The sequence below is a fragment of the Scyliorhinus torazame genome, chromosome 1, assembly GCF_047496885.1.
Source record: "Scyliorhinus torazame isolate Kashiwa2021f chromosome 1, sScyTor2.1, whole genome shotgun sequence".
Taxonomy (NCBI): Eukaryota; Metazoa; Chordata; class Chondrichthyes; order Carcharhiniformes; family Scyliorhinidae; genus Scyliorhinus; species Scyliorhinus torazame.
Genome location: NC_092707.1, coordinates 172,956,118 through 172,983,083, shown reverse-complemented (window position 1 = coordinate 172,983,083; position 26,966 = coordinate 172,956,118). Strand labels below are relative to the sequence as shown.

At 48.4% G+C, this 26,966-nt stretch overlaps 1 protein-coding gene across 2 annotated transcripts in view; it reads right to left on the bottom strand.

The window, feature by feature from the left end:
* Positions 1-21,807, bottom strand: part of LOC140416829 (protein argonaute-1) — a 227,517-nt gene extending 205,710 nt beyond the window's left edge. The window contains exon 1 of one of the 2 annotated variants that reach the window (XM_072501154.1): positions 21,656-21,807. In XM_072501154.1, the coding sequence (XP_072357255.1) occupies positions 21,656-21,794 (139 nt within the window). In that variant the 5' untranslated portion in view covers positions 21,795-21,807. The remainder of the gene's footprint in view (positions 1-21,655) is intronic. The other variant, XM_072501155.1, reaches the window with a different exon arrangement.
* Positions 21,808-26,966: the final 5,159 nt, after the last annotated feature.

Sequence of the window (26,966 nt, the reverse complement as noted above, 5' to 3'; positions counted from 1 at the left end):
ACCAGAGGCCCTAGATCTGCTCTGTCCTGCCCTGGACTCTCCTGTGCAGCTCTCTCCAGCCGCTTCTGTTGAGATCCTGTCCTTCGATTTTCTGGTCATCTCTTACTTTTAAGAAAACGATCCAGCTTCACAGTCCTCTTGCCAGCAGTTGGAAACTGGAAGCAGCTCTGCTCGTGATTTGGCGCCAAACGCACATACATGGAGGGCACTTGATGTCAAGTGTATGTGCAGGGCATGTGACCTGCTCTCTGCTGCCGCTTCTGGCCAGGAGTCTGCACACAGCGTCATTTCTTTTCATTTAAATGGCTGCAGTGACGTGATCGGGACCACTGCGGGATCGGCATGACCAACTGTCCCATGACCCTCCCGACATCCGCCCACGACCCACCCGCAGGCCACAACCTGCACTTTGAAAAACCCTGCTTTAAAGGATGGAGCCATCAACCAAAGAGTTATCACATTCAGGAGAAGAAGAGGAGTGTTAAAAATCATCACCCATTGCTAAAATATCAGCCTGGCCCTTTGGCAGCATTGTCACCTCGAGTCATAAGGCTGAGGGTTCAAATTTCATTCCACACCTGATACCCAAGTACATAGCATTGAAATGTTAAGGGCGGCAACGGTGGCACAGTGGTTAACACTGCAGTCTCACGGCACTGAGGACCCAGGTTCGATCCCAATCCCGGGTCACTGTCAGTGTGGAGTTTGCGCATTCTCCCCGTGTCTGCGTGGTCTCATCTCCACCACCCAATGGTGTGCCGGATAGGCCAAGCTAAATTGTCCTTTAATTGGAAAAAAATAAATTGGGCAATTTTTAAAAATGTTTTTTTTCCTCTTTTTAAATCATTGAAATGTTAGCACAGGTTATGTTGTCAGAGGGGTCGCTAAAAATTAGCTCATCTGCTCATTCAATCGCCCTTAACACCAATGGAGGAAAAGTAGCGAGTTCTCCTGGTGCCCTGGACAACATTCCTCCCTCAACCAAAAACAGATTTAACTAGTCATTTGCTATGCATATGCAAAATGGTTGCCATTTTGACAACATAGCAATCATGACTTAAAAAATTAAGGCAATGCATGTAAAGCAGTTTGATATGTCCGGGTAATGTGAAAGATACTAAATGTATGCACATTACTTCTTTCAAACCAATGTACCAGTTATGTTCCAGAAGAAAAACCTACAAACCTAAAGCAGCCTGAGACAGTTAAAAAGCTTTAAAGACAGGTTAGGTTCAATACCTAGAGCTGGTGCTTCAAAAGATTAGTGACTGTCCAGTTGAACTCTGCAGCATGAATGAGGTACACAGATACACATGCGTCACCATAAAACAAACCCCTTTACACTTAAAGCGATAGCATGGGAGGAACAGTGGTTAACACAGTTGCTTCACAGCTCCAGGGTCCTAGGTTCGATTCCTGGCTTGGGTCACTGTCTGTACGGAGTCTGCACGTTCTCCCCGTGTCTGCGTAGGTTTCCTCCGGGTGCTCTGGGTTCCTCCCACAGTCCAAAGATGTGCGGGTTAGGTGGATTAGCCACGCTAAATTGTCCTTAGCGCCCAAAAAGGTTAAGTGGGGTTACGGGGAGAGGGTGGTGGTGTGGGCTTGGGTAGGATGCTCTTTCCAAGGGCCGGTGCAGACTCGATGGGCCGAATGGCCTCCTTCAGCACTGTAAATTCTATGAAAACATTTTATTCAGAAATCGATTTTCCAAACACAACCGACATTTATGGTTCAATACTTTAATCAGTCACGTGTAATATATTTATCAGTCCTTTAAAGCAACCAGGGAAAATTGTGAGCTGTTATTGCTTTACGTTCACTCCGCTTGAACCGGATTGACTTGGAATGTCACAATGTCCACAAGTGCGCACACGCACAATGATATTAGTAGAGAAAGATCGCGTGCTTCCAGATGAGGAAAGGCATCTGAATTCACCCAGAATTCTATGCTGCCCATCTACCATTGCTACATCTCATTATTTCTAGCCGATAGCCATTTCCCAGCTCATAACTGAACATGACAGTACATTGTGTATCCTTTACACAGTAATATAACAATATAATAACAATATAATAACAATGGCCAGTTTTAAGCAAGAAATAAATAATATATGAACATCAAAATTAAAAAACAAAACTAAATGGCAACTGCCTTGTCCCAGATAAATACTCTCCAAAAATACAATTTAGCAGTCCAATATACAATTACCTATAACAACAACCTATACATATACACTAACATCCCTGAGAGTCCTTCTGGTTCCTCCCCCCCCACCCCCCCCGGGTTGCTGCTGCTGTCTTCTTCTTTTCCATTCCCTCTATCTTTCTGTGAGGTATTCGACGAACGGTTGCCACCGCCTGGTGAACCCTTGAGCCGATCCCCTTAGGACGATCTTAATCCGTTCCAACTTTATAAACCCTGCCATGTCATTTATCCAGGTCTCCACACCCGGGGGCTTGGCTTCCTTCCACATCAACAGTACCCTGCGCCGGGCTACTAGGGACGCAAAGGCCAAAACATCAGCCTCTTTCGCCTCCTGCACTCCCGGCTCCTCTGCAACCCCGAAAATAGCCAACCCCCAGCTTGGTTCGACCTGGACCTCCACCACCTTCGAAAGCACCTTTGTCACCCCCACCCAAAACCCCTGTAGTGCCGGACATGACCAGAACATATGGGTGTGATTCGCTGGGCTTCTCGAGCATCTCGCACACCTATCCTCTACTCCAAAAAATTTACTGAGCCGTGCTCCAGTCATATGCGCCCTATGTAACACCTTAAATTGTATCAGGCTTAGCCTGGCTCACGAGGACGATGAGTTTACCCTACTTAGGGCATCAGCCCACAGCCCCTCCTCAATCTCCTCCCCCAGCTCCTCTTCCCATTTCCCTTTCAGCTCATCTACCATAATCTCCCCCTCGTCCCTCATTTCCCTATATATGTCTGATACCTTACCGTCCCCCACCCATGTCTTTGAGATCACTCTGTCCTGCACCTCCTGCGTCGGGAGCTGCGGGAATTCCCTCACCTGTTGCCTCGCAAAAGCCCTCAGTTGCATATACCGGAATGCATTCCCTTGGGGCAACCCATATTTTTCGGTCAGCGCTCCCAGACTTGCAAACGTCCCACCTACAAACAGATCTCTCAATTGTGTTACTCCTGCTCTTTGCCATGTTCCAAATCCCCCATCCATTCTCCCCGGAGCAAACCTACGGTTATTTCTTATCGGGGACCACACCGAGGCTCCCGTCTTACCCCTATGCCGTCTCCACTGCCCCCAGATTTTCAGAGTAGCCACCACCACCGGGCTTGTGGTGTATTTCTTCGGTGAGAACGGCAACGACGCCGTCACCATAGCTTGTAAGCTAGTCCCCCTGCAGGACTCCCTCTCCAATCTCTTCCACGCCGCTCCCTCCTCTTCTCCCATCCACTTGCATACCATTGAGACATTGGCGGCCCAGTAGTACTCACTTAGGCTCGGTAGTGCCAGCCCCCCCTATCCCTACTACGCTGCAGAAATCCCCTCCTCACTCTCGGGGTCTTCCCGGCCCACACAAAACTCATGATATTCTTCTCAATCCTTTTGAAAAAAGCCTTCGTGATCACCACCGGGAGGCACTGAAACACAAAAAGGAACCTCGGGAGGACCACCATTTTAACCGCCTGCACCCTCCCTGCCAGTGACAGGGATACCATGTCCCATCTCTTGAAGTCCTCCTCCATCTGTTCCACCAACCGCGTTAAATTTAACCTATGCAATGTACCCCAATTCTTGGCTATCTGGATCCCCAAGTAGCGAAAGTCCCTTGTTACCTTCCTCAGCGGTAAGTCCTCTATTTCTCTGCTCTGCCCCCCTGGATGCACCACAAACAACTCACTTTTCCCCATGTTCAGTTTATATCCTGAAAATTCTCCAAACTCCCCAAGTATCCGCATTATCTCTGGCATCCCCTCCACTGGGTCCGCAACATACAGCAATAAATCATCTGCATACAAAGATACCCGGTGTTCTTCTCCTCCCCTGAGTACTCCCCTCCACTTCCTGGAGCCCCTCAGTGCTATGGCCAGGGGCTCAATCGCCAATGCAAACAGTAACGGAGACAGGGGACACCCCTGCCTCGTCCCTCTATGGAGCCGAAAATATGCAGACCCCCGTCCATTCGTGACCACGCTCGCCATCGGGGCCCTATACAGCAGCTGTACCCATCTAATATACTCATCTCCAAAGCCAAATCTCCTCAACACCTCCCACAAATAATTCCACTCCACTCAATCAAATGCTTTCTCGACATCCATCGCCACCACGATCTCCGCTTCCCCCTCTGGTGGGGGCATCATCATTACCCCTAGCAGCCTCCGTATATTCGTATTCAGCTGTCTCCCCTTCACAAACCCAGTTTGGTCCTCATGGACCATCCCCGGGACACAATCCTCTATCCTCATTGCCATTACCTTGGCGTCTACATTCAGGAGGGAAATAGGCCTATAGGACCCGCATTGCAGCGGAGCTTTTTCTTTCTTTAGGAGAAGCGATATCGTTGCCTCTGACATAGTCGGGGGCAGCTGTCCCTTTCCCTCGCCTCATTAAAGGTTCTCATCAGTAGCGGGGCGAGCAAGTCCACGTATTTCCTGTAAAATTCAACTGGGAATCCATCCGGTCCCGGAGCCTTCCCCGCCTGCATGCTCCCAATCCCTTTCACCACTTCCTCCGTCTCAATCTGTGCTCCCAGTCCCACCCTCTCCTGCTCCTCCACCTTAGGAAATTCCAGCTGATCCAGAAAGCACATCATTCTCTCCTTCCCATCCGGGGGCTGAGCTTCATATAACCTTTCATAGAATGCCTTGAACACTCCATTCACTCTCTCTGCTCCCCGCTCCATCTCTCCCTCCTCATCCCTCACTCCCCCTATTTCCTTCGCTGCTCCCCTTTTCCTCAATTGGTGGGCCAGCAACCTGCTCGCCTTCTCCCCATATTCGTATTGTACACCCTGTGCCTTCCTCCACTGTGCCTCTGCAGTACCCGTAGTCAGCAAATCAAATTCTACGTGTAGCCTTTGCCTTTCCCTGTACAGTCCCTCCTCCGGTGCCTCCGCATATTGCCTGTCCACCCTCAGAAGTTCTTGCAGCAACCGCTCCCGCTCCTTACTCTCCTGCTTTCCTTTATGTGCCCTAATAGATATCAGCTCCCCTCTAACCACTGTCTTCAGTGCCTCCCAGACCACTCCCACCTGTACCTCCACATTATCATTGAGTTCCAAGTACTTTTCAATACACCCCCTCACCCTTAGACACACCCCCTCATCCGACATTAGTCCCATGTCCATTCTCCAGGGTGGGCGCCCTTCTGTTTCCTCCCCTATCTCCAAGTCCACCCAATGTGGAGCGTGATCCGAAATGGCTATAGCCGTGTACTCCGTCCCCCTCACCTTCGGGATCAGCGCCCTTCCCAAAACAAAAAAGTCTATTCGCGAATAAACTTTGTGGACATAGGAGAAAAACGAAAACTCCTTACTCCTAGGTCTACTAAATCTCCATGGGTCTACTCCTCCCATCTGCTCCATAAAGTCTTTAAGCACCTTGGCTGCTGCCGGCCTCCTTCCAGTCCTGGACCTCGATCTGTCCAGCCCTGGTTCCAGCACCGTGTTAAAATCTCCACCCATTACCAACTTCCCCACCTCTAGGTCCGGGATACGTCCTAACATGCGCCTCATAAAGTTGGCATCATCCCAGTTCGGGGCATATACGTTCACTAAGACCACCGCCTCCCCCTGTAATTTGCCACTCACCATCACGTATCTGCCCCCACTATCCGCCACTATGGTCTTTGCCTCAAACATTACCCGCTTCCCCACTAATATAGCCACCCCCCTGTTTTTCGCATCTAGCCCCGAATGAAACACCTGCCCCACCCATCCTTTGCGTAGTCGAACCTGGTCTATCAGTTTCAAATGCGTCTCCTGTAACATAACCACATCTGCCTTAAGTTTCTTTAGGTGTGCGAGTACCAGTGCCCTCTTTATCGGCCCGTTCAGCCCTCTCACATTCCACGTGATCAGCCGGGTTGGGGGGCTCTTTATCCCCCCCCTTGTTGATTAGCCATCCCCTTTTACCCAGCTCCTCACCCGGTTCCCACGCAGCTGTGTCCCCCCCAGGCGGTGCCTCCCCCGCCCCGCCCACCCCACCCCATACCAGCTCCCCCTTCTCCCCAGCAGCAGCAACCCAGTAGATCCCCCCCTCCCACCCCCACCCCCCCCCCCCCCGCTAGATCCCCCACTAGCGTAGTTACACCCCCCATGTTGCTCCCAGAAGTCAGCAAACTCTGGCCGACCTCGGCTTCCCCCCGTGACCTCGGCTCGCACGTGCGACGCCCCCTCCTTCCTGCTTCCCTATTCCCGCCATAATTATCATAGCGCGGGAACAAAGCCCGCGCTTCCCTTTTGGCCCCGCCCCCAATGGCCAACGCCCCCAACTCCTCCACCTCCCTTCCTCCCTCCCCCGCAACCTGTGGAAGAGAGAAAAGTTACCGGGTCGCAGGATTAACAATATAAAAATCATCTCTCCCCCCTTTTTTCCCCCTCTTCGCCCCCCATATTCGCCCCACCACTTTGTCTCGAACGTTCTTTTTTAATAACCCACTCATTCCAATTTCTCTTCAACAATAAATGTCCACGCCTCATCCGCCGTTTCAAAGTAGTGGTGCTTCCCTTGATATGTGACCCACAGTCTTGCCGGCTGCAGCATTCCAAATTTGATCTTTTTATGAAGCACCGCCTTGGCCCTATTAAAGCTCGCCCTCCTTCTCGCCACCTCCGCACTCCAGTCTTGATATACGCGGATCACCGCGTTCTCCCATCTACTGCTCCGAGTTTTCTTTGCCCATCTTAGGACCATCTGTCTGTCCTTAAAACGGAGGAATCTCACCACTATGGCTCGAGGAATTTCTCCAGCCCTCGGTCTTCGCGCCATAACTCGATAGGCTCCCTCCACCTCCAGCGGACCCGTCGGGGCCTCCAATCCCATTAACGAGTGCAGCATCGTGCTCACATATGCCCCGACGTCCGCCCCTTCTGTACCTTCAGGAAGACCAAGAATCCTTAAATTCTTCCTCCTCGCATTATTCTCCAGCACCTCCAGCCTTTCCACACATCGTTTATGGTGTGCCTCGTGCATCTCCGTCTTCACCACCAGGCCCTGTATATCGTCCTCGTTCTCGGCAGCCTTTGCCTTCACGACCCGAAGCTCCTGCTCCTGGGTCTTTTGCTCATCTTTTAGCCCTTCAATCGCCTGTAATATCGGGGCCAACAAGCTCCTTCTTCATCTCCTTTTTAAGCTCTTCCACGCAGCGTTTCAAAAACTCGTGTTGTTCAGGGCCCCATATTAAACTGCCACCTTCCGACGCCATCTTGGTTTTTGCTTGCCTTCCTTGCCGCTGCTCTAAAGGATTCACCGCAATCCGGCCACTTTCCTCTCCTTTTTCCATCCGTATCCAGGGGGGATTCCCTTCTGGTTTACCGCACAGTGCTTTTAGCCGTTAAAATTGCCGTTGGGGCTCTTATTAAGAGCCCAAAAGTCCGTTCCACCGGGAGCTGCCAAAACGTGCGACTTAGCTGGTCATCGCCGCACCCGGAAGTCACCAAGTGCATTTTTAACATAACTGTTTGTCATTACCATCCTGACTGCAAGATCAATTCAAACGTTTATTAAATTGCCACCCGTTGATCATAAAACCCCATAAGAAATTATGCCGCGTTCAAGTGTTTTATATGGCCAGCTGCTAAAGAATGTACTTCCCAGGCTAACTCTTCACTGAAGTGTTGAGGAAGCGCCATCTTTCAAATGAAATGTTAAACAAGGGTCCAAAATGCCGACACTATTTGAACATCAGACAAGCACTTGCCAACATTTATTTCTTAACCAATAACACTTGCAGAGATTTTCTGGTCATTTATCTCGCCATTGTTCCTGGGACATGGTTGTGCATAAATTGGCTGCGATGTTTTCCTTTGCTACAAGAAGGTTGCCATACTTTTAAATTATTAATTGGTTATTCTGCACTTTGGGAGGTCTGGAATATGTGGAAGTGTTATGTAAATGCCTGTTTCTTTTCTTCGTTGTTTCTATGGATGTTGGATCCAAAATATGGATGTTGGATCCTTGTACTTCTTCTACGCTTATGTTCAGAAACCACAGATATACAGGAATATCTATTTTCCAAACAACTCATTGTGCGCCATTTTCAATTTCTTGAAGAAAATTAATGCAGCACTCCTTAGAATGAAGGGCAGCCAACGTTGATGCTAAAATAGGAAAAGTATTTTTCAGCATATATAATGAATGAAATGAAATGAAATGAAAATCGCTTGTGTTTCAGAGAGGATTTAAGAACCAAGAGGCTACTGTTTGGCCATTCGTGTCAATGTCAGTTATTTGCTGAAGTAATCCAACTCTCACTGCAATACTCTCTCATCGTCCTGTATCTTCCCTACTCCAGAACTTTGAAAAGGAGACATTAGGGCAACATGATCAATGGGTGTCTGTGATAAATTTCATACGCCATTAGACATTTGATTATAAAACATCTTATGCAACAGCATTAAAATAGGTCTATGGGCAGTGCACTCAAGTCAATGAGAAACTTCGTACCTCTGGAGAGTTGGCACTAGGATTTAGATTTATTGTCCCATATGCTGAGGTACAGTGAAAAGTATTGTTTGGCGTACAGTCCAGGCAGATCGTTCCATACATGAAAAACATAGGACATACGATAGATACACAATGTAACTGCATAGACATAGGTAAGAGATGTGGGAAGAGCATCTGTATGAGAGAGCTTGCAGAGTCGCCACCCTCCAGCGCCAACTTGCTATTTTGGCTACATAAAATATCTTTTAAAAAGAAATAAATTTAGAGTTCCCAATTATTGTTTTCCAATTAAGGGGCAATTTAGTGTGGCCAATCCACCTACCCTGGGTTGTGGGGATGAAACCCACACAGACACAGGGAGAATGTGCAAACTCCACACACACAGTGACCTGGGGTCGGGATCGAATCCGGGTCCTCAGTGCCGTCGCAGCTCTGCTAATCACTGCGCCACCGTGCCGCCCGGCTATATAAATTAACTGACAAGTAGTTTGGAACCATAAATCTGTAAACAAAGACAGTCCAACAAGCAATAGTATTCAGATTGGCCCCATTTAAAATCATGTGCAAGGTAAATTTCTTGAGCTCAGGAAAAAGTATCCCAATCAGGGGTAAATATCCATTTATACCCAGTATTCTCACTGTCTTTTGGATTAAACCTGCATATCTAAATTCAAAACCATGTTTTACCTCCTAAAGGGTGCGGATGTTCTCTCAAGTCAGTCAGCAAATATATCTGGGACCATATATAACGGCGAAGTCCCAACATTGGTCTATGCTTTGCACCAAGTGAGATGCACTACAATTGGCCTCAGCGTAATGGTTAAGTGAACTAAAAATTAGCTTGCACTCATTTGTTATCCAATGACCTTTGCTGGAAAAGCACATGCTGACCTTGGATGAGGCCAGGGTTGAGTGCAGTCACACAAGGCTTACACATGAATAGCAGTCACAATAATGGTAATGTGTCTGACGGTATCCATGCCTGTGGTTACAGCAGTATCAACTGGTTTGAAGAAAATTGGCAGGAGAAAAGAAGTGTTATTCCGAGTCTCTACATTATTTTCTTCTCAAAATGTTCTTTTTTGAAAATGATCATTTGAATTGGTTTTAAGTGTGCAAAGTAGCACTCCTGCTCTGACTTGGTGTGCCTAGAAACTCACCATCCTGGAAAATGCATCTGTAAACTTGCATCAGACCACAGTGCAACATATGCAATGTGCTACTAAGTTGGTAATAAAAACATACAGCTGGTGTAGAATATGCTGCAAACCGCAATGTGCTCTTGCCATAGACACAAATAAGGAGAGCTGCTACAATTAAAATGAATTTACAAGCATTTAGAAATTTAAGCCTTTAGTTGGTAAATGTTGTACTGCCAGATGAACAATTCTCCCAAGTCTGCTATCATTTATCACCCTGGCGGTAATTCTACACCATCTGAAAGTTGCACATTTTGCCTAAAAGATTGGTCTCAATGGAAAACAAAGGAATAGGTACACGAGTAGCATTTATATAGCATCCATAACACAGCATAACATCCTAAGACATCATTGAGTCACATATAAAAATAATGCCAAGACATGAATGAAAATACAAGCGGTGACCAAAAACATGCAGAGGTGTTGAAAGAGGATGGTGTTATTGAACATTGAAACTGAGAGGGATAATGGACCAGTCATGGAGAACGCAGTTCATGACTTGAATTCGGAGGGGTGACAATCTGATTGGAGAAATTCATACAAGGAGTTGTGGGAGAGTTGGACACATATTTAGGGAACATAATTTCCAAGAAAGTTAGGGAAATATTATATTCACACTGAAAACTGTGTGTAAAAAACAGTTCTTCTGTTAATATTGGGTATATTTCATGAGTTCTACTGAGCAATGTCATTTTGTTAACCACTGACAATTTTTAAAAATTAAAAGGAAATGGAGGAAGACTTGCACACTGATCAATGTCGTGCTACGTAAAGTTGCTATTTTGATTCCATTCACAACAGCTCAGACAAATCAGAAAATATTCTATCTGTGGCCGGGAGTTTTGAATATATAGCTGTTTCAGTGTCACAGGATAAATAGCAAGTATAAAACCGGCCATTATCAACCAGAATGTCAGTGAAGGTCCTTCTCCTGGTCTTCGCATCAGCAGTCTGCAAGTTTGGAGAAATAAGAGTGAACATATTCCTGATGGATAGCTTGCAATTCCAGGTGGAAGAGAGTGTACCGGGGCAGTCTTGCTGTCAAACGGCCTGCTGTCTAAAGGGACACATGAAGAATGGACACCCATGTGAGCAACTAAACATGTTGCCTGTAGCAATACATCGTAAGAGTAATCATCAAACGTTCATTAGGATAAAGTTGGTATATTTAGCCGATTGTTAGCTGCCGAACCAGCAAGCAGCACAGGAATCTGCTAAGTTACAAAAGGTTCTTAAACTACTTTTAAAAACCTTGCTACAATTCCATAGTTTATTTTATGCTCATGTATTTCTAGAGATTTCAGAACATCTAGAAATAATTTCTCAGCCACAAAAAATTACAGCACAAACTTTTAATGCATCAGTGCATGTTGAACTTGTGCGCAGCAGCAGTAATAATTTTATATGGGTAAAAATGTAATTATGCTATCAGCCGTAAGTCCACAAAGGACCATGGGCATTTCTCTTGGCGTGTGGTTATTTTTCAAGTTTTTTTCCAATAAGGGGCAATTTAGCATGGCCAATCTATCTACCCTGCACATCTTTGGGTTGTGGGGGTGAGACACAGGGGAGAATGTGCAAACTTCACATGGACAGTGACCCGAGGCCGGGATCGAACCCGGGTCCTCAGTGCCATGAGGCAGCAGTGCTAACCATTGCGCCACCATGATGGCAAATGGTTATATAGCTTGAGAGGCACCACTCCACATTAAGTAAGGAGGCAGGCTTCCATGAATTATCAGTCGGCATAGGGATTGAATCCATGCTGTTGACATCATTCTGCACCATACTGTAACCATCTAAGCTTACTGAGTTCCACAAATTTGTAAAAGTTAAGTAATGCTTACAGTGCACCACCACTTGTCCTCAGAGATCTCAAAGCTATTAAATGGCTGGGCAGCACTGTGGCACAGTGGATAGCACTGCTGCCTCACGGCGCCGAGGTCCCAAGTTCCATCCCGGCTCTGGGTCACTGTCCGTGTGGAGTTTGCACATTCTCCCATGTGTCTGCATGGGTTTCGCCTCCACAACCCACAAATGAGTCTTAACGAAACCTTTTGTACCAACCACCGATGGGACATTTCCATTTGCTGTACCATAGATCCTGATGGGCATCATGAAAGACTAATTTTCAACAATTTTTGGTGTGTGTTTGCATGAAGTAGGATGAGGTGAAATGATTAAAATCCATGCCAATTAGGGCTGCTGCACTCTGCAATGAGATAGCATTTCCACTTATCCTACATACATGTTCATTAAAATTACACTGAAGTAAACACTCGTCCCCTCAAAGTAGGTATTATAGCCAACTTCAGATTGATGGTAAATTCAACAAATAAAAAAATAGTACACATCCATATGATCATTTAAGCATGTTTTGCTTACAGAAGATGGAATGTTCATTTGTATCTGCTATACCAAGGGCAAAAGCAGAAAAATGGACACATTTGCATTTATGCAGTCTCTTTACATCCATAGGATGTGCCAAAGCTCTTCAGTTAACTTATTGAATCAAAAGTATATACAGAGGCAGTTTTCTAGCCTATTGAGTCTTTCAAAGAGCAATCAATTATTCCCATTTCCCTGCTCTTTCTCAATTTCTACAATTGCTTTCTCCTTTTGAAGGTTGTTTCCAGCACGTTCTTGGGCAGAGCATTAGAATTCAAACCATTCATTGCACAAAAAAAGTATTCCCTCGCGTTGCTTTTAGTTCTTCTGCCAATCCCTTTAAAATCACTGCTCTCCAGTTGTTGATACCTCAGACACTGGATACAGTTTTTCTTTATTTACTCTATCTAAACCATTCAAGCAATCTCTATAAAATCCTCTCTGTTCAAAACAAGCCTCTCTAGTCTAACTGTTCAACTTTAATCTTCTACCCCTGGAATTATTCTAATAAATATCTTCATGTTCTTTCTGAGGTGTGGAGCCTAGAACTGGACACACTACTCCATTTGGGGCTCAACTTGGAACAGAAGCAGGCCGTTAGCTCTCCAGCCTACCCAACCATTCAATAAGATCATGGCTAATCTGTGACCCAACCCCATATGCCTCAACACCTTTCCTTAATAAAAATCTTTCAATCTCCGATTCAGAAGGAAGTTCCAAACTTCTACCACCACTTCTGCATAGAAGGGTTTCCTAATTTCACTGCATTAACAGCAGAAACAGTTCCCATCTATCTTTTTTTTAATATGTTTATTCAAATTTTCCAACAGAATTTTAGCAAACCCCCCTCCCCCAATAACAAAAAGAAACACAAACACAAGTCAAAAATTATACAACACTTATACATTGGGTTTCCCGATATACAGTAACCCCCCCATATGACTATCCAAGGTACCCATAGGGAAGCCCCCCCCCCCCCCCACCCACCCGAATTCCCCCCCCCCCCCGAAAGAGACCCCCACACCCTTGGGTTGCTGTTGCTGCTGACCTCCTAACGCTCCGCGAGATAGTCTAGGAACGGTTGCCACTGCCTGAAGAACCCCTGCACAGACCCTCGTAAGGCAAACTTTATCCTCTCCAGCATAATGAACCCTGCCATGTCATTGATCCAGGCTTCCACACTGGGGGGCTTTGCGTCCTTCCATAATAGCAAGATCCTCCGCCGGGCTACCAGGGACACAAAGGCCAGGATACCGGCCTCTTTCGCCTCCTGCACTCCCGGCTCGTCCGTTACCCCAAATAGTGCCAACCCCCAACTCGGCTTGACCCGGACTTTCACCACCTTGGACAGAGTCCTCGCGAAATCCCTCCAAAACCCCTCCAGTGCCAGGCACGACCAGAACATGTGGACCTGATTCGCCGGGCTTTCCGAGCACCTCCCACATCTGTCCTCCACCCCAAAGAACCTACTCAACCTCGCCCCTGTCATATGCGCTCTGTGAGTAACTTTGAACTGTATTAGGCAGAGCTTGGCGCAAGAGGAGGAAGAATTAACCCTACTCAGGGCTTCAGCCCACAGACCCTCATCTATCTCCTCCCCAAGCTCCTCCTCCCACTTGCCCTTTAACTCCGCTACCGAGGCCTCCTCCTCTTCTTTCAGCTCCTGGTAGATCGCCGAGACATTGCCTTCCCCAACCCATACACCCGAAATCACCCTGTCCTGAATCCCCTGCGCCAGGAGCAGCGGGAATTCCCTCACCTGCCGCCTCACAAACGCCCTCACCTGCATATACCTGAAAACATTTCCCGGGGGTAACCCAAACTTCTCCTCCAGCGCCCCTAGGCTCGCAAACGTCCCATCTATAAACAGGTCCCCCATTCTTCTAATCCCTGCCCGATGCCAGCTCCGAAACCCCCCATCCATCCTTCCCGGGACGAACCGATGGTTCTCCCGAATCGGGGACCAAACCGAGGCTCCCACCTCGCCCCTGTGTCGTCTCCACTGCCCCCAGATCTTCAACGTCGCCGCCAACACCGGACTCATGGTGTACCTTGTCGGCGAGAGCGGCAGCGGTGCCGTCACCAGCGCCCTCAGGCTCGTGCCCACACTGGACGCCATCTCTAACCTCTTCCATGCCGCCCCCTCTCCCTCCATTACGCACTTACGGATCATAGCCACGTTGGCAGCCCAATAATAGCCGCACAAATTCGGCAGCGCCAGCCCTCACCTGGCTCGTTTATTCTCACCGCACTCCGCACCGTATTCCCCCCGCTGTCCTTAACTCCACCTATCTCCCTCGCTGCCTCTCTCTTACGAAGCTGGTGTGCCAGCATCCAGCTCGCCTTCTCCCCATACTCATACGTCGCCCCCTGCGCTTTCCTCCACTGTGCCTCTGCTTTCCCTGTGGTCAACAGGTCAAACTCCGTCTCGAGGTTCCGCCGCTCCCTGTGTAGTCCCTCCTCGGGGGGCCTCTGCATATCTCCTGTCCACCCTTAAAATCTCCCCCACCAACCTCTCCCTGCCCTCTCTCTCCTCCCTGTGGGCCCTGATGGAGATTAACTCTCCCCTGACCACCGCCTTCAGCGCCTCCCAGACTACCCCCACCTGCACCTCCCCGTTGTCGTTGGCCTCCAAATATCTTTCAATGCACGCCCGCACACCTCCTCATCCACCAATAATCCCACATCAAGACGCCACAGCGGGCGCTGGTCCCTCTACTCTGGTCCCCAGTGTGGGGCGTGGTCTGAGATGGCTATGGCCGAATACTCCGTTCCCTCCACTTTCGGGATTAGCGCCATCCTCAGAATAAAAAAATCTATCCGGGAGTAGGCTCTATGGACGTGGGAAAAGAATGAAAATTCCCTGGCCAAAGGCCTGACAAACCTCCATGGATCCACTCCCTCCATCTGGTCCATAAACCCCCTAAGCACCTTGGCCGCAGCTGGCCTCTTACTTGTCTTGGACCTACAGCAATCCAGTGCTGGGTCCAGCACCGTGTTGAAACCCCCCCCCCATTATCAAGCTTCCTACCCTCCAGGTCCGGAATCCGACCCAGCATGCGCTTCATAAATCCGGCATCATCCCAGTTCGGGGCATATACGTTTACCAGTACCACCCGTGCCCCCTGCAACCTACCGCTCACCATCACATAAACCGGAGAGGCATAAATATCCTGGCCGCGAGATTTGCTAGTGTCACACGGGAGGGTTTAAACTAGTATGGCAGGGGGGTGGGCACGGGAGCAATAGGTCAGAAGGTGAGAGCATTGAGGGAGAACTAGGGAATAGGGACAGTGTGGCTCTGAGGCAGAGCAGACGGGGAGAAGTTGCTGAACACAGCGGGTCTGGTGGCCTGAAGTGCATATGTTTTAATGCAAGGAGCATTACGGGTAAGGCAGATGAACTTAGAGCTTGGATTACTACTTGGAACTATGATGTTGTTGCCATTACAGAGACCTGGTTGAGGGAAGGGCAGGATTGGCAGCTAAACGTTCCAGGATTTAGATGTTTCAGGCGGGATAGAGGGGGATGTAAAAGGGGAGGCGGAGTTGCGCTACTTGTTCAGGAGAGTATCACAGCTATACAGCGAGAGGACACCTCAGAGGGCAGTGAGGCTATATGGGTAGAGATCAGGAATAAGAAGGGTGCAGTCACAATGTTGGGGGTATACTACAGGCCTCCCAACAGCCAGCGGGAGATAGAGGAGCAGATAGGTAGACAGATTTTGGAAAAGAGTAAAAACAACAGGGTTGTGGTGATGGGAGACTTCAACTTCCCCAATATTGACTGGGACTCACTTAGTGCCAGGGGCTTAGACGGGGCAGAGTTTGTAAGGAGCATCCAGGAGGGCTTCTTAAAACAATATGTAAACAGTCCAACTAGGGAAGGGGCGGTACTGGACCTGGTATTGGGGAATGAGCCCGGCCAGGTGGTAGATGTTTCAGTAGGGGAGCATTTCGGTAACAGTGACCACAATTCAGTAAGTTTTAAAGTACTGGTGGACAAGGATAAGAGTGGTCCGAGGATGAATGTGCTAAATTGGGGGAAGGCTAATTATAACAATATTAGGCGGGAACTGAAGAACATAGATTGGGGGCGGATGTTTGAGGGCAAATCAACATCTGACATGTGGGAGGCTTTCAAGTGTCAGTTGAAAGGAATACAGGACAGGCATGTTCCTGTGAGGAAGAAAGATAAATACGGCAATTTTCGGGAACCTTGGATGACGAGTGATATTGTAGGCCTCGTCAAAAAGAAAAAGGAGGCATTTGTCAGGGCTAAAAGGCTGGGAACAGACGAAGCCTGTGTGGCATATAAGGAAAGTAGGAAGGAACTTAAGCAAGGAGTCAGGAGGGCTAGAAGGGGTCATGAAAAGTCATTGGCAAATAGGGTTAAGGAAAATCCCAAGGCTTTTTACACTTACATAAAAAGCAAGAGGGTAGCCAGGGAAAGGGTTGGCCCACTGAAGGATAGGCAAGGGAATCTATGTGTGGAGCCAGAGGAAATGGGCGAGGTACTAAATGAATACTTTGCATCAGTATTCACCAAAGAGAAGGAATTGGTAGATGTTGAGTCTGGAGAAGGGGGTGTAGATAGCCTGGGTCACATTGTGATCCAAAAAGACGAGGTGTTGGGTGTCTTAAAAAATATTAAGGTAGATAAGTCCCCAGGGCCGGATGGGATCTACCCCAGAATACTGAAGGAGGCTGGAGAGGAAATTGCTGAGGCCTTGACAGAAATCTTTGGATCCTCGCTGTCTTCAGGGGATGTCCCGGAGGACTGGAGAATAGCCAATGTTGTTCCTCTGTTTAAGAAGGGTGGCAGGGATAATCCCGGGAACTACAGGCCGGTGAGCCTTACTTCAGTGGTAGGGAAATTACTGGAGAGAATTCTTCGAGACAGGATCTACTCCCATTTGGAAGCAAATGGACGTATTAGTGAGAGGCAGCACGGTTTTGTGAAGGGGAGGTCGTGTCTCACTAACTTGATAGAGTTTTTCGAGGAGGTCACTAAGATGATTGATGCAGGTAGGGCAGTAGATGTTGTCTATATGGACTTCAGTAAGGCCTTTGACAAGGTCCCTCATGGTAGACTAGTACAAAAGGTGAAGTCACACGGGATCAGGGGTGAACTGGCAAGGTGGATACAGAACTGGCTAGGCCATAGAAGGCAGAGGGTAGCAATGGAGGGATGCTTTTCTAATTGGAGGGCTGTGACCAGTGGTGTTCCACAGGGATCAGTGCTGGGACCTTTGCTCTTTGTAGTATATATAAATGATTTGGAGGAAAATGTAACTGGTCTGATTAGTAAGTTTGCAGACGACACAAAGGTTGGTGGAATTGCGGATAGCGATGAGGACTGTCTGAGGATACAGCAGGATTTAGATTGTCTGGAGACTTGGGCGGAGAGATGGCAGATGGAGTTTAACCTGGACAAATGTGAGGTAATGCATTTTGGAAGGGCTAATGCAGGTAGGGAGTATACAGTGAATGGTAGAACCCTCAAGAGTATTGAAAGTCAAAGAGATCTAGGAGTACAGGTCCACAGATCACTGAAAGGGGCTACACAGGTGGAGAAGGTAGTCAAGAAGGCATACGGCATGCTTGCCTTCATTGGCCGGGGCATTGAGTATAAGAATTGGCAAGTCATGTTGCAGCTGTATAGAACCTTAGTTAGGCCACACTTGGAGTATAGTGTTCAATTCTGGTCGCCACACTACCAGAAGGATGTGGAGGCTTTAGAGAGGGTGCAGAAGAGATTTACCAGAATGTTGCCTGGTATGGAGGGCATAAGCTATGAGGAGCGATTGAATAAACTCGGTTTGTTCTCACTGGAACGAAGGAGGTTGAGGGGCGACCTGATAGAGGTATACAAAATTATGAGGGGCATAGACAGAGTGGATAGTCAGAGGCTTTTCCCCAGGGTAGAGGGGTCAATTACTAGGGGGCATAGGTTTAAGGTGAGAGGGGCAAAGTTTAGAGTAGATGTACGAGGCAAGTTTTTTACGCAGAGGGTAGTGGGTGCCTGGAACTCACTACCGGAGGAGGTAGTGGAGGCAGGGACGATAGGGACATTTAAGGGGCATCTTGACAAATATATGAATAGGATGGGAATAGAAGGATACGGACCCAGGAAGTGTAGAAGATTGTAGTTTAGTCGGGCAGTATGGTCGGCACGGGCTTGGAGGGCCGAAGGGCCTGTTCCTGTGCTGTACATTTCTTTGTTTGTTCTTTGACCTCCATTATCCACTACAATATTCATTGCCTCAAACGACACCCGCTTCCCCACCAGTATTGCAACCCCTCTGTTCTTCGCATCCAGCCCTGAATGGAATACCTGTCCTACCCATCCCTTTCTCAGCCTAATCTGATCTGCCACCTTCAAATTTGTCTCCTGGAGTATAACCACGTCTGCCTTCAGTCCCTTTAAGTGCGCGAACACCCGGGCCCTCTTGACCAGCACATTCAGGCCCCTCACATTCCAAGTTATCAGCCGGATTTGGGGGGCTGCTCACCGCCCCCCCCCTTGCAGACTAGCCATCTCCTTTTCTAGGCCAGCCACGTGCCCGCGCCTCCCGCACCCTCCAGTGCCCCAGACGGCGGACCCCCACCCCGACTACCTCTCCTACTTCCAGCTCCCCTTTGGTCAATGCAGCAGCAACCCTATATGCCCCCTCTCCCCCCGCTAGATCCACATCTAGCCCTTTTGCTCCCCCCATAACACTCCCGTAAGTCAGCTGACTCCTGCTGACCCTGGCCTCTCCCGCCATTCCATCGACCCCCCCCCCCCCCCCCCGGCAGTCAGTGTGCGCTCCTCTCCAGCACCGCCCATCCCCCCCCTGGCCCCTACCCCTATCCTTCCCTAGCACGGGAAAAAGCCCGCGCTTTCCTGAGCCGGCCTCGCCCCCTCTGGTGCAGCTCCTTTTGCGGCCTTACTCCAATTCCCCATCCCCGGACCTCCACTCCCCCTCTTCCTTCGTGGGGGTCTGCCCCTCCAACACCGACGCCCACACTCTCCCACAGTCTCCCCATCAGATCCCTTCACCCATCCCCAAAGGAACATTCCCTAAACGTAATGAACACCATACCCACAGTAAACATCCCCCCACAACAAACCCTCAATTTGAGTCCAACTTTTCAGTCCGTATAAAGCTCCATGCCTCATCAGGCGTTTCGAAATAGTGGTGCCGATCCTGGAACGTGACCCACAATCGTGCTGGCTGCAGCATCCCGAACTTCACCCCCTTCCGATGGAGCACTGCCTTGGCCCGATTGAAACCAGCTCTCTTCTTAGCCACCTCTGCACTCCAGTCCTGGTAGATTCGAATCTCCGTGTTCTCCCACCTGCTGCTCCGCTCTTTCTTGGCCCATCTCAGGACACACACTCTGTCCATAAAGCGGCGAAACCTCACCACTACAGCCCTTGGCGGCTCGTTGGCCTTGGGTATCCTCGCTAGGACCTGGTGAGCCCTATCTAACTCCAGCGGCCTCGGGAAGGCTCCCGCGCCCATCAGCGAATTGAGCATCGTGCTCACATATGCCCCAGCATCGGGCCCCTCCACTCCTTCAGGGAGACCCAGAATCCGAAGATTCTTCCTCCTCGACCTATTCTCCAGATCCTCAAATCTTTCCGCCCACCTCTTGTGCAGCACCTCGTGCGCCTCCACCTTCACCGCCAGGCCCAAGATCTCGTCCTCATTCTCCGAGGCTTTTTGCCTCACCTCCCGGATCGCCGCCCCTTGGGCCTTCTGGGTCTCCATTAGCTTCTCAATCGCCTCCTTCATTGGCGCCAGCAATTCAGTTTTCAGCTCCTCAAAGCAGCTTTTAAGAAACCCCTGCTGCTCCTGCGACCACTGCGGCCATGCTGCTTGGTCTCCACCCGCCGCCATCTTGTTTTTCCTCCCTCGCACTTTTCACCGCTTTACTCCTGGTCCAATCCATATAATGTCGGGGGGACCTTGCTGTCACCCTCCCACACTGGAAGCCGTCGAACAACTACCGTTGCGGCCCCTCTAGAGAGCCCAATAGTCCATTCCCGGCGGGAGCTGCCGAACGTGCGGCCTACCTAGGCATAGCCGCAACCGGAAGTCGTGCCCATTTATCTTCAATATCCCTCATAATATCAAGAAAACTTAAACTGCATCACCTCTCAACCTCGAAATTCCAGGGAATGTAACCCTAGTTTATAAAATCTTCTCACAATTTAACCCTTGGGAGTCCAGATATCTTTCAGGTAAACCTACAGTGTCCTCCTCCAAGGTCACTATATCCTTCCAAAGGTCTGGTGTCCATAACTTCCCCAGTATCCAGGGGAGGTCTAGCCAGGGCTTTGTATAGCTCTACATGGCTTCTAAATTTTTGATATTTAGTCATAGCTTTAACATAGCTACAAACTGAATAATAGGAGCAATCAGATTGCTAAATAACCTGGTTTTGGTGACGATGGTTAAGGGGATTTGGCTAATATACCTGCCAAATAGTGCCATGGGTTTGTTTATTTTATATTCCTGAGATAAGGGCTTCAAAATGACCAGAAAATTCATGGGCACTTATATATCCGCTTGATAAATATCTTGTAACTACAGGGTAAATATTTATTTTCTGTACTCTCACAATCACAAGAGCAAGATGGATAAGAAACACAATCTGCTTTTCTCATCCCTCCCACATCTGGATAGTTATTTGACTCTTAAAAGACTAAGACCTACACACAAGTGTTCATTAGACTTTGAAGAAAATGTTCCATGCCCAAGTTCATTTTTCACCAGACCAGCCATGCATTGATTTAAAATACCCCTTTGTCACTTTGATTTCAAGGACAAAATGTATCAGTTCTTGTAATCTTCCTCCATACATTCGATTCTGGCTCTTCGCTACATCCCTTAAAGGGCCTGAAAGTTTCCCTTTGCTAATGACCAAAACTCGCCACAACACTCAACATATAGACAGATTAGTGCCATATATACAGTTACAACATTGCATCCTGCGATATTGTACTCTGTCCATGTAGCAAGCATTTTGTTTATTTTTTAATTGATTCATATCGTGCATAATATTGCACTGCACTTTATTTTATCAAGTGGTAACTTCCTCAATGAATAAAATGTCTATGAGTTTGTTGGAGATTTTGCAGTCTTCATCCCCAGAGCAATTCCTCCATCAAATTTCACCTCAGGTGATGCATTTACCTGCAGTTCAGTGCAAAATCACCCTACACCGTCCCGCTCCTCCCCCTTCCTTGCACTGTGCTCATTTTGCGGCACTCGCAGTTTGGCGTTTGTTTTCATCAAACAAAATTACAACTCTTTCTGCTGCTTGGTACTGCCCCCACTGCGCATGCTCTCCTCGCAGACCCTTATCCGGAGCCCCTCAGCTCACCAAAATAAAAATAACAACAAACGGTCAATTCCCGCGTCCCAGCGGATTACCTGCTGCCGCTGGCCCCGCTTCCATCCCATAGACCGCGTGAAATAGTGGATTTCCCCGGGTGAAAAGGCTCAAAGTGCCGCGTCCTCCCCACTGAGCAACTCCACTCCACAACACAACACGCACACTGATACCGAGCATGCGTCGCCCGGCCATCCGCTCCTGCGCACGCGCCATACGGGGTCGGGGCAGCGGCCCCAACTGCGCATGAGCACAAAGTACCCCGCCGTCGCCTCCTCCATAACAACGACGTATGCGTCTCTCCGCCAGGAGACGGTTGTTGGAGTAGGAAGGCAGCGCCATATCGCGGCCACAGTACAAACAGCAGTGAGTGGTTTACGCTGCACGACTGAGCGAGCTCTTTGAATTGGGCGTGTAAAATGGGAAGGTGAAAATGCATCGAGTACATAGAACACAGTACAGGTCCTTCAACCCACGATGTTGTGCCGACCACTTATCCCAATCTAAGATCAACCTAACCTACACCCCTTCAATTCACTGCTGTCCATGTGCCTGTCCAAGAGTCACTTAAATGTCCCTAATGACTGACTCCACCACCTCCGCTGGCAGTGCATTCCACACACCCACCACTCTCGGTGTAAAGAACCTATCTCTGATATCTCCCCGATACCTTCCTCCAATCACCTCAAAATTATGTCTTCTCGTGACAGCCATTTAAAAAGTCTCTGCCAACCACTCTATCCATGCCTCGCATCACCTTGTACACCTCTATCAAGTCACCTCTCTTCCTTCTTTGCTCCAGTGAGAAAAGCCCTGGCTCCCTCAACCTTTCTTTATAAGGCATGCCCTGCAGTCCAGGCAGCATCCTGGTAAAGCTCCTCTGCTCCCTCTCCAAAGCATCCACATCCTATAATGAGACGACCAGATCTGGACACAATGTTCCAAGTGTGGTCTAACCGGGGTTTTATAAAGCTGTAGCAAAATCCCGCGGCTCTTAAACTCAATCCCCCGTTAATGAAAGCCAACACACAGCTGAGCCTATTTAAACAGCACCCCAGAACAGTTGAAGAGAGTCATTTAAACAAGAGTACCCACGAACCACAACAAACACTGTGCAGCTGCACTCCAGCTTAAAGGAGCAGAGACATTTATTCCCATTAATTTACAGGATGTGGACATCGCTGTGGTTAGGCCAGCATTTATTGCCCATCTCTAGTTGCCTTCACAAGGTGATGGCTGCCTGCTTGCGCTGCTGATCTGAAAGATATCGGTTGACAAGGATTTAATGACTGCTAGGTTACTCCCTGTACCACATGCTAATGACTATAGAAACAGAGTTCAGGCAGTTCCTTCATGCCATCTTCATTGTTACAAAAACAAAAAATTCAACCTTGCACATGGAGGTCCTCATGAAGGACAAAACCATACCTCAAAAAATCATCTTTACTGCTTTGTGCCCAGTTAAGTTTCTTCTTTGTAGGCTGTTAACTGGAGGCTCTGAAGCATTACTCTGTCCTGCCCTGGACTCTCCTGATCAGCTCTGTCGAGCAGATTCTGTTGCGAGATCCTGTCCAATAGGTAAACTGCCGATGTGAGTCTTTGGCCATCTCTTACTTTTAAGAAAACCATTAATCTTCACTGTCCACTTGCCTTGCTTGCCAGCAGCTGGAAACTGGAAGCATCACTGGCCTGTGATTTGGAATTACCAAGAGGAGTCGCACTGGTGGGGGAGCAGCACAACGAGCAGCGGGAGCAGGTGTGTGAGCCCCGAGCCGCGGACATTTAAGTTTCCCTCTCCACTCCACCAATCACCCCCCATTGCTGACTCGTCCTCTCCGTCTGAGCTGCAGACATTTTCAAATTTGGGTTCCATTCTCAAAGTAAAAGATGGACCGCTCCTCCTACGATCGTTCCACGACCCTCCTGACATCCGCCCGTGGGTCGCGATCCTGACTTTGAAAAACCCTGCTTTCGATTGCTCAGATATTGAGATTGGTTCCTGGTGGAGAAATTTTAATTCAATTAACAAATCTGGAATACAAACCTTGTCTCAGTAATGCTAACCATGACAACAAACATTGAATGCTGTAAAAACCCATCTGGTTCACAAATGCACTTTAGGCAAAGAAATCTGCCACCCTTATGTGTTCTCGCCTAGAATCTGAAGTGAACTGGCAAATGAGGTTAAGGGATAGGTCAATGATGCAGGGCAGACATTTAAAGAGATATTTCAGAATAGAGAGAATACATTCCTTTAAAAAAAAAAAAAAAATTTAGAGTACCCAATTCCTTTTTTCCAATTAAGGGACAATTTAGCGTGCCCAATCTACCTACTCTGCACATCTTTGGATTGTGGGGGCAAAACCCACGCAAACACGGGGAGAATGTGCAAACTACACATGCAGAGTGACACAGGGCTGGGATCGAACCTGGGACCTCGGTGCCGTGAAGCTGTAGTGCTAACCACTGTGCCACTATGCAGCCCCGAGAGAATACATTCTAATGGAAAATAAAAATTCTAAGGGAACCACCATCTGTAGTAAACTAAAAAAGTTAAAGACAGTGTCAAACTTAAAGAAAAAACATAATTGCGCAAAAATAGTCAGCAGGTCAGAAGATGGGACAGAATATAAAAAACAGCAAAAAATGACAAAGATTGATAGATGGGGAAAATTGTTACTGGAGAAAACTATCGAGAAATATAAAGGCAGATAGAAGAGTTTCCATAGATACTTATATGACCAAAGTAAACAAAGTAAGTGTTGAACCTATAGAAAGTCCAGCTTGGGAATTAATAATGAAAAATAAAGAAATGGCAGGTGAATTGAAGAAGTACTTTGCATCGGTCTTCACTGTAGAGAGGATGCAAGTAACATCTGAGAAATAGCCGTGAATCAGGAATTGGAAAGGAAGGAGGAACTCAGTAAAAGTATAATCTCCAGGGAAATGGTACTTAGCAAATTGTTGGAGTTGCAGGCTGACAAATCCCTGGGTCCAGATGGACTTCATCCTCGGGTCTTAAAAGAAGTGGCTAGTAAGATAGTTGATGCATCGGTTTTAATTTTTCAAAATTCCATGGATTTGGGAGAAGGTGCCATTAGATTGTAAAATAACAAGTGTAACTCCTTAATTCAAAGAAAGAAGGCAACAGAAAGCAGGAAACTATAGACTAGTTAGCTTAGCTTCCAACATTTTCCTTATGACAGATGCCATTGGCAGGGCACTCAAGAGTTAACATGGTTTTGTGAAAGGGAAATCATGCTTAACCAATTTATTGGTATTCTCGGAAGTAACATGTATTGTGAATAAATGGGAACCAGTCGTACTGTACTTGGATTTCGAGAAGGCATTCGATAAGGTGCCACTCAAAAGGTTATTGTGGAAATTAAATCTCATGGTGTATGGGTAATATACTGGCATGAATAGAAAATTAGGTTAGCTAATAGGAAACAGGGTAGCCATAATTGGGTCTTTTTCTGGTTGGCAGGATGCTACTTGGTGCCAGTGTTCAGTGCTGGAACCTCAATTTTTAACAACTTATATATAAATGGCGTGAATGAAGAGAAGGTAAGTTGCTAACTTTGCTGATGATACAAAGATAGGTAGGAAAATAAATTGTGAAGAGGACGAGGCTACAAGGGGACAGAGATAGGCTGTGAGTGGGCAAAGATCTGGCAAATGGGAGTATAAAGTGGGGAAATCTGAAATTGTGCATATTGGCAGGAAAAATAAAAAATAAAATTATCTAAATGGTGAGAGATCGCACAGCTCGGATGCAGAGGGATCTGGGTGTCCTAGATGAGCATGAATCAGATGCAGGTTGTGATAAATGTAGAAATAATTCTGCATTATATTTAACATTCTATTGCAGTAATGCTATTAAAAAAACCCTGGTTTACAACACAGCTAGGAGGGACATAGCTGGGGGTGGGGGGTGGGCGGAGAACTGGGTTGCTGCTGCATTGGCCAAAGGGGAGCTGGAGCTCGGAGAGTCGGAGCGGGGGTCTTCCGCTGGGGGGAATGGAGAGGGCGGGAGGCACGGGCACGTGGCTGGCCTAGAAAAGGGGATGGCTAATCGGCAGGGAGGGGGCGGGGGTGGAAGGCGGGAAGCCCCCTGATCCGGCTGATAACTTGGAATGTGAGAGGCCCGAACGGGCCGGTCAAGAGGGCCCGTGTGTTCGCGCACCTGAAAGGACTGAAGGCAGATGTGGTTATGCTCCAGGAGACGCATTTGAGGATGGCAAATCAGGTTAGGCTGAGAAAGGGGTGGGTAGGGCACGTTTTCCACTCGGGGTTGGACGCAAAGAATCGAGGGGTGGCGATTTTGGTGGGGAAGCGGGTGTCGTTTGAGGCGCTGAACATCGTGGCAGACAATGGAGGTAGGGATGTGATGGTGAGTGGTAAGCTGCAGGGGGTGCGGGTGGTATTAGTGAATGTATATGCCCCGAATTGGGACGATGCCGGATTTATGCGGCGCATGTTGGGCCGGATTCCGGACCTGGAGGCAGGAGCTTGATAATGGAGGGGGGGGGGGGGGGGGGGGACTTTAACACGGTACTGGATCCAGCATTGGACCGCTCAGGTCCAGGACGGGTAAGAGGCCGGCGGCGGCCAAGGTGCTGAGGGGGTTTATGGACCAGATGGGAGGAGTGGACCCATGGAGGTGTGTCAGGCCAGGGGCCAGGGAATTTTCTTCTTTTTCACACATCCATAAAGCCTACTCCCGGATTAGACTTCTTTGTTATGAGCAGGGCACTAATCCAGAGGGTGGAGGACACGGAGTATTCGGCCATAGCCATCTCAGACCATGCCCCGCATTGGGTGGAGCTGGAGCTAGGGGAGGAGAGGGACCAGTGCCCGCTGTGGCACCTGGATGTGGGCTTTCTGGCGGATGAGGTGGTGAGCGGGCAGATCCGGGGGTGCATTGAAAGCTATCTAGAGGCTAACGATAATGGGGAGGTGCAGGTGGGGGTGGTCTGGGAGGCGCTGAAGGCGGTGATTAGGGGAGAGTTAATCTCCACTAGGGCCCACAAGGAGAGGAAGGAGAGGAGAGAGAGGGAGAGATTGGTGGGGGAGATTTTAAGGGTTGATAGGAGGTATGCAGAGGTTCCCGAGGAGGGACTACTCAAGGAGCGACAAAGCCTCCAGGCCGAGTTCGACCTGTTGACCACCAAGAAGGCAGAGGTGCTGTGGAGGAAAGCGCAAGGGGCGGTGTATGATTACAGGGAGAAGGCTAGCCGGATGTTGGCACACCAAAGCGGGAGGCAGCGAGGGAGATTGGGGGAGTTAGGGATCAAGGGGGGAACACAGTGCAGAGTGCGGTGGGAATAAATGGGGTATTTAGAGACTTTT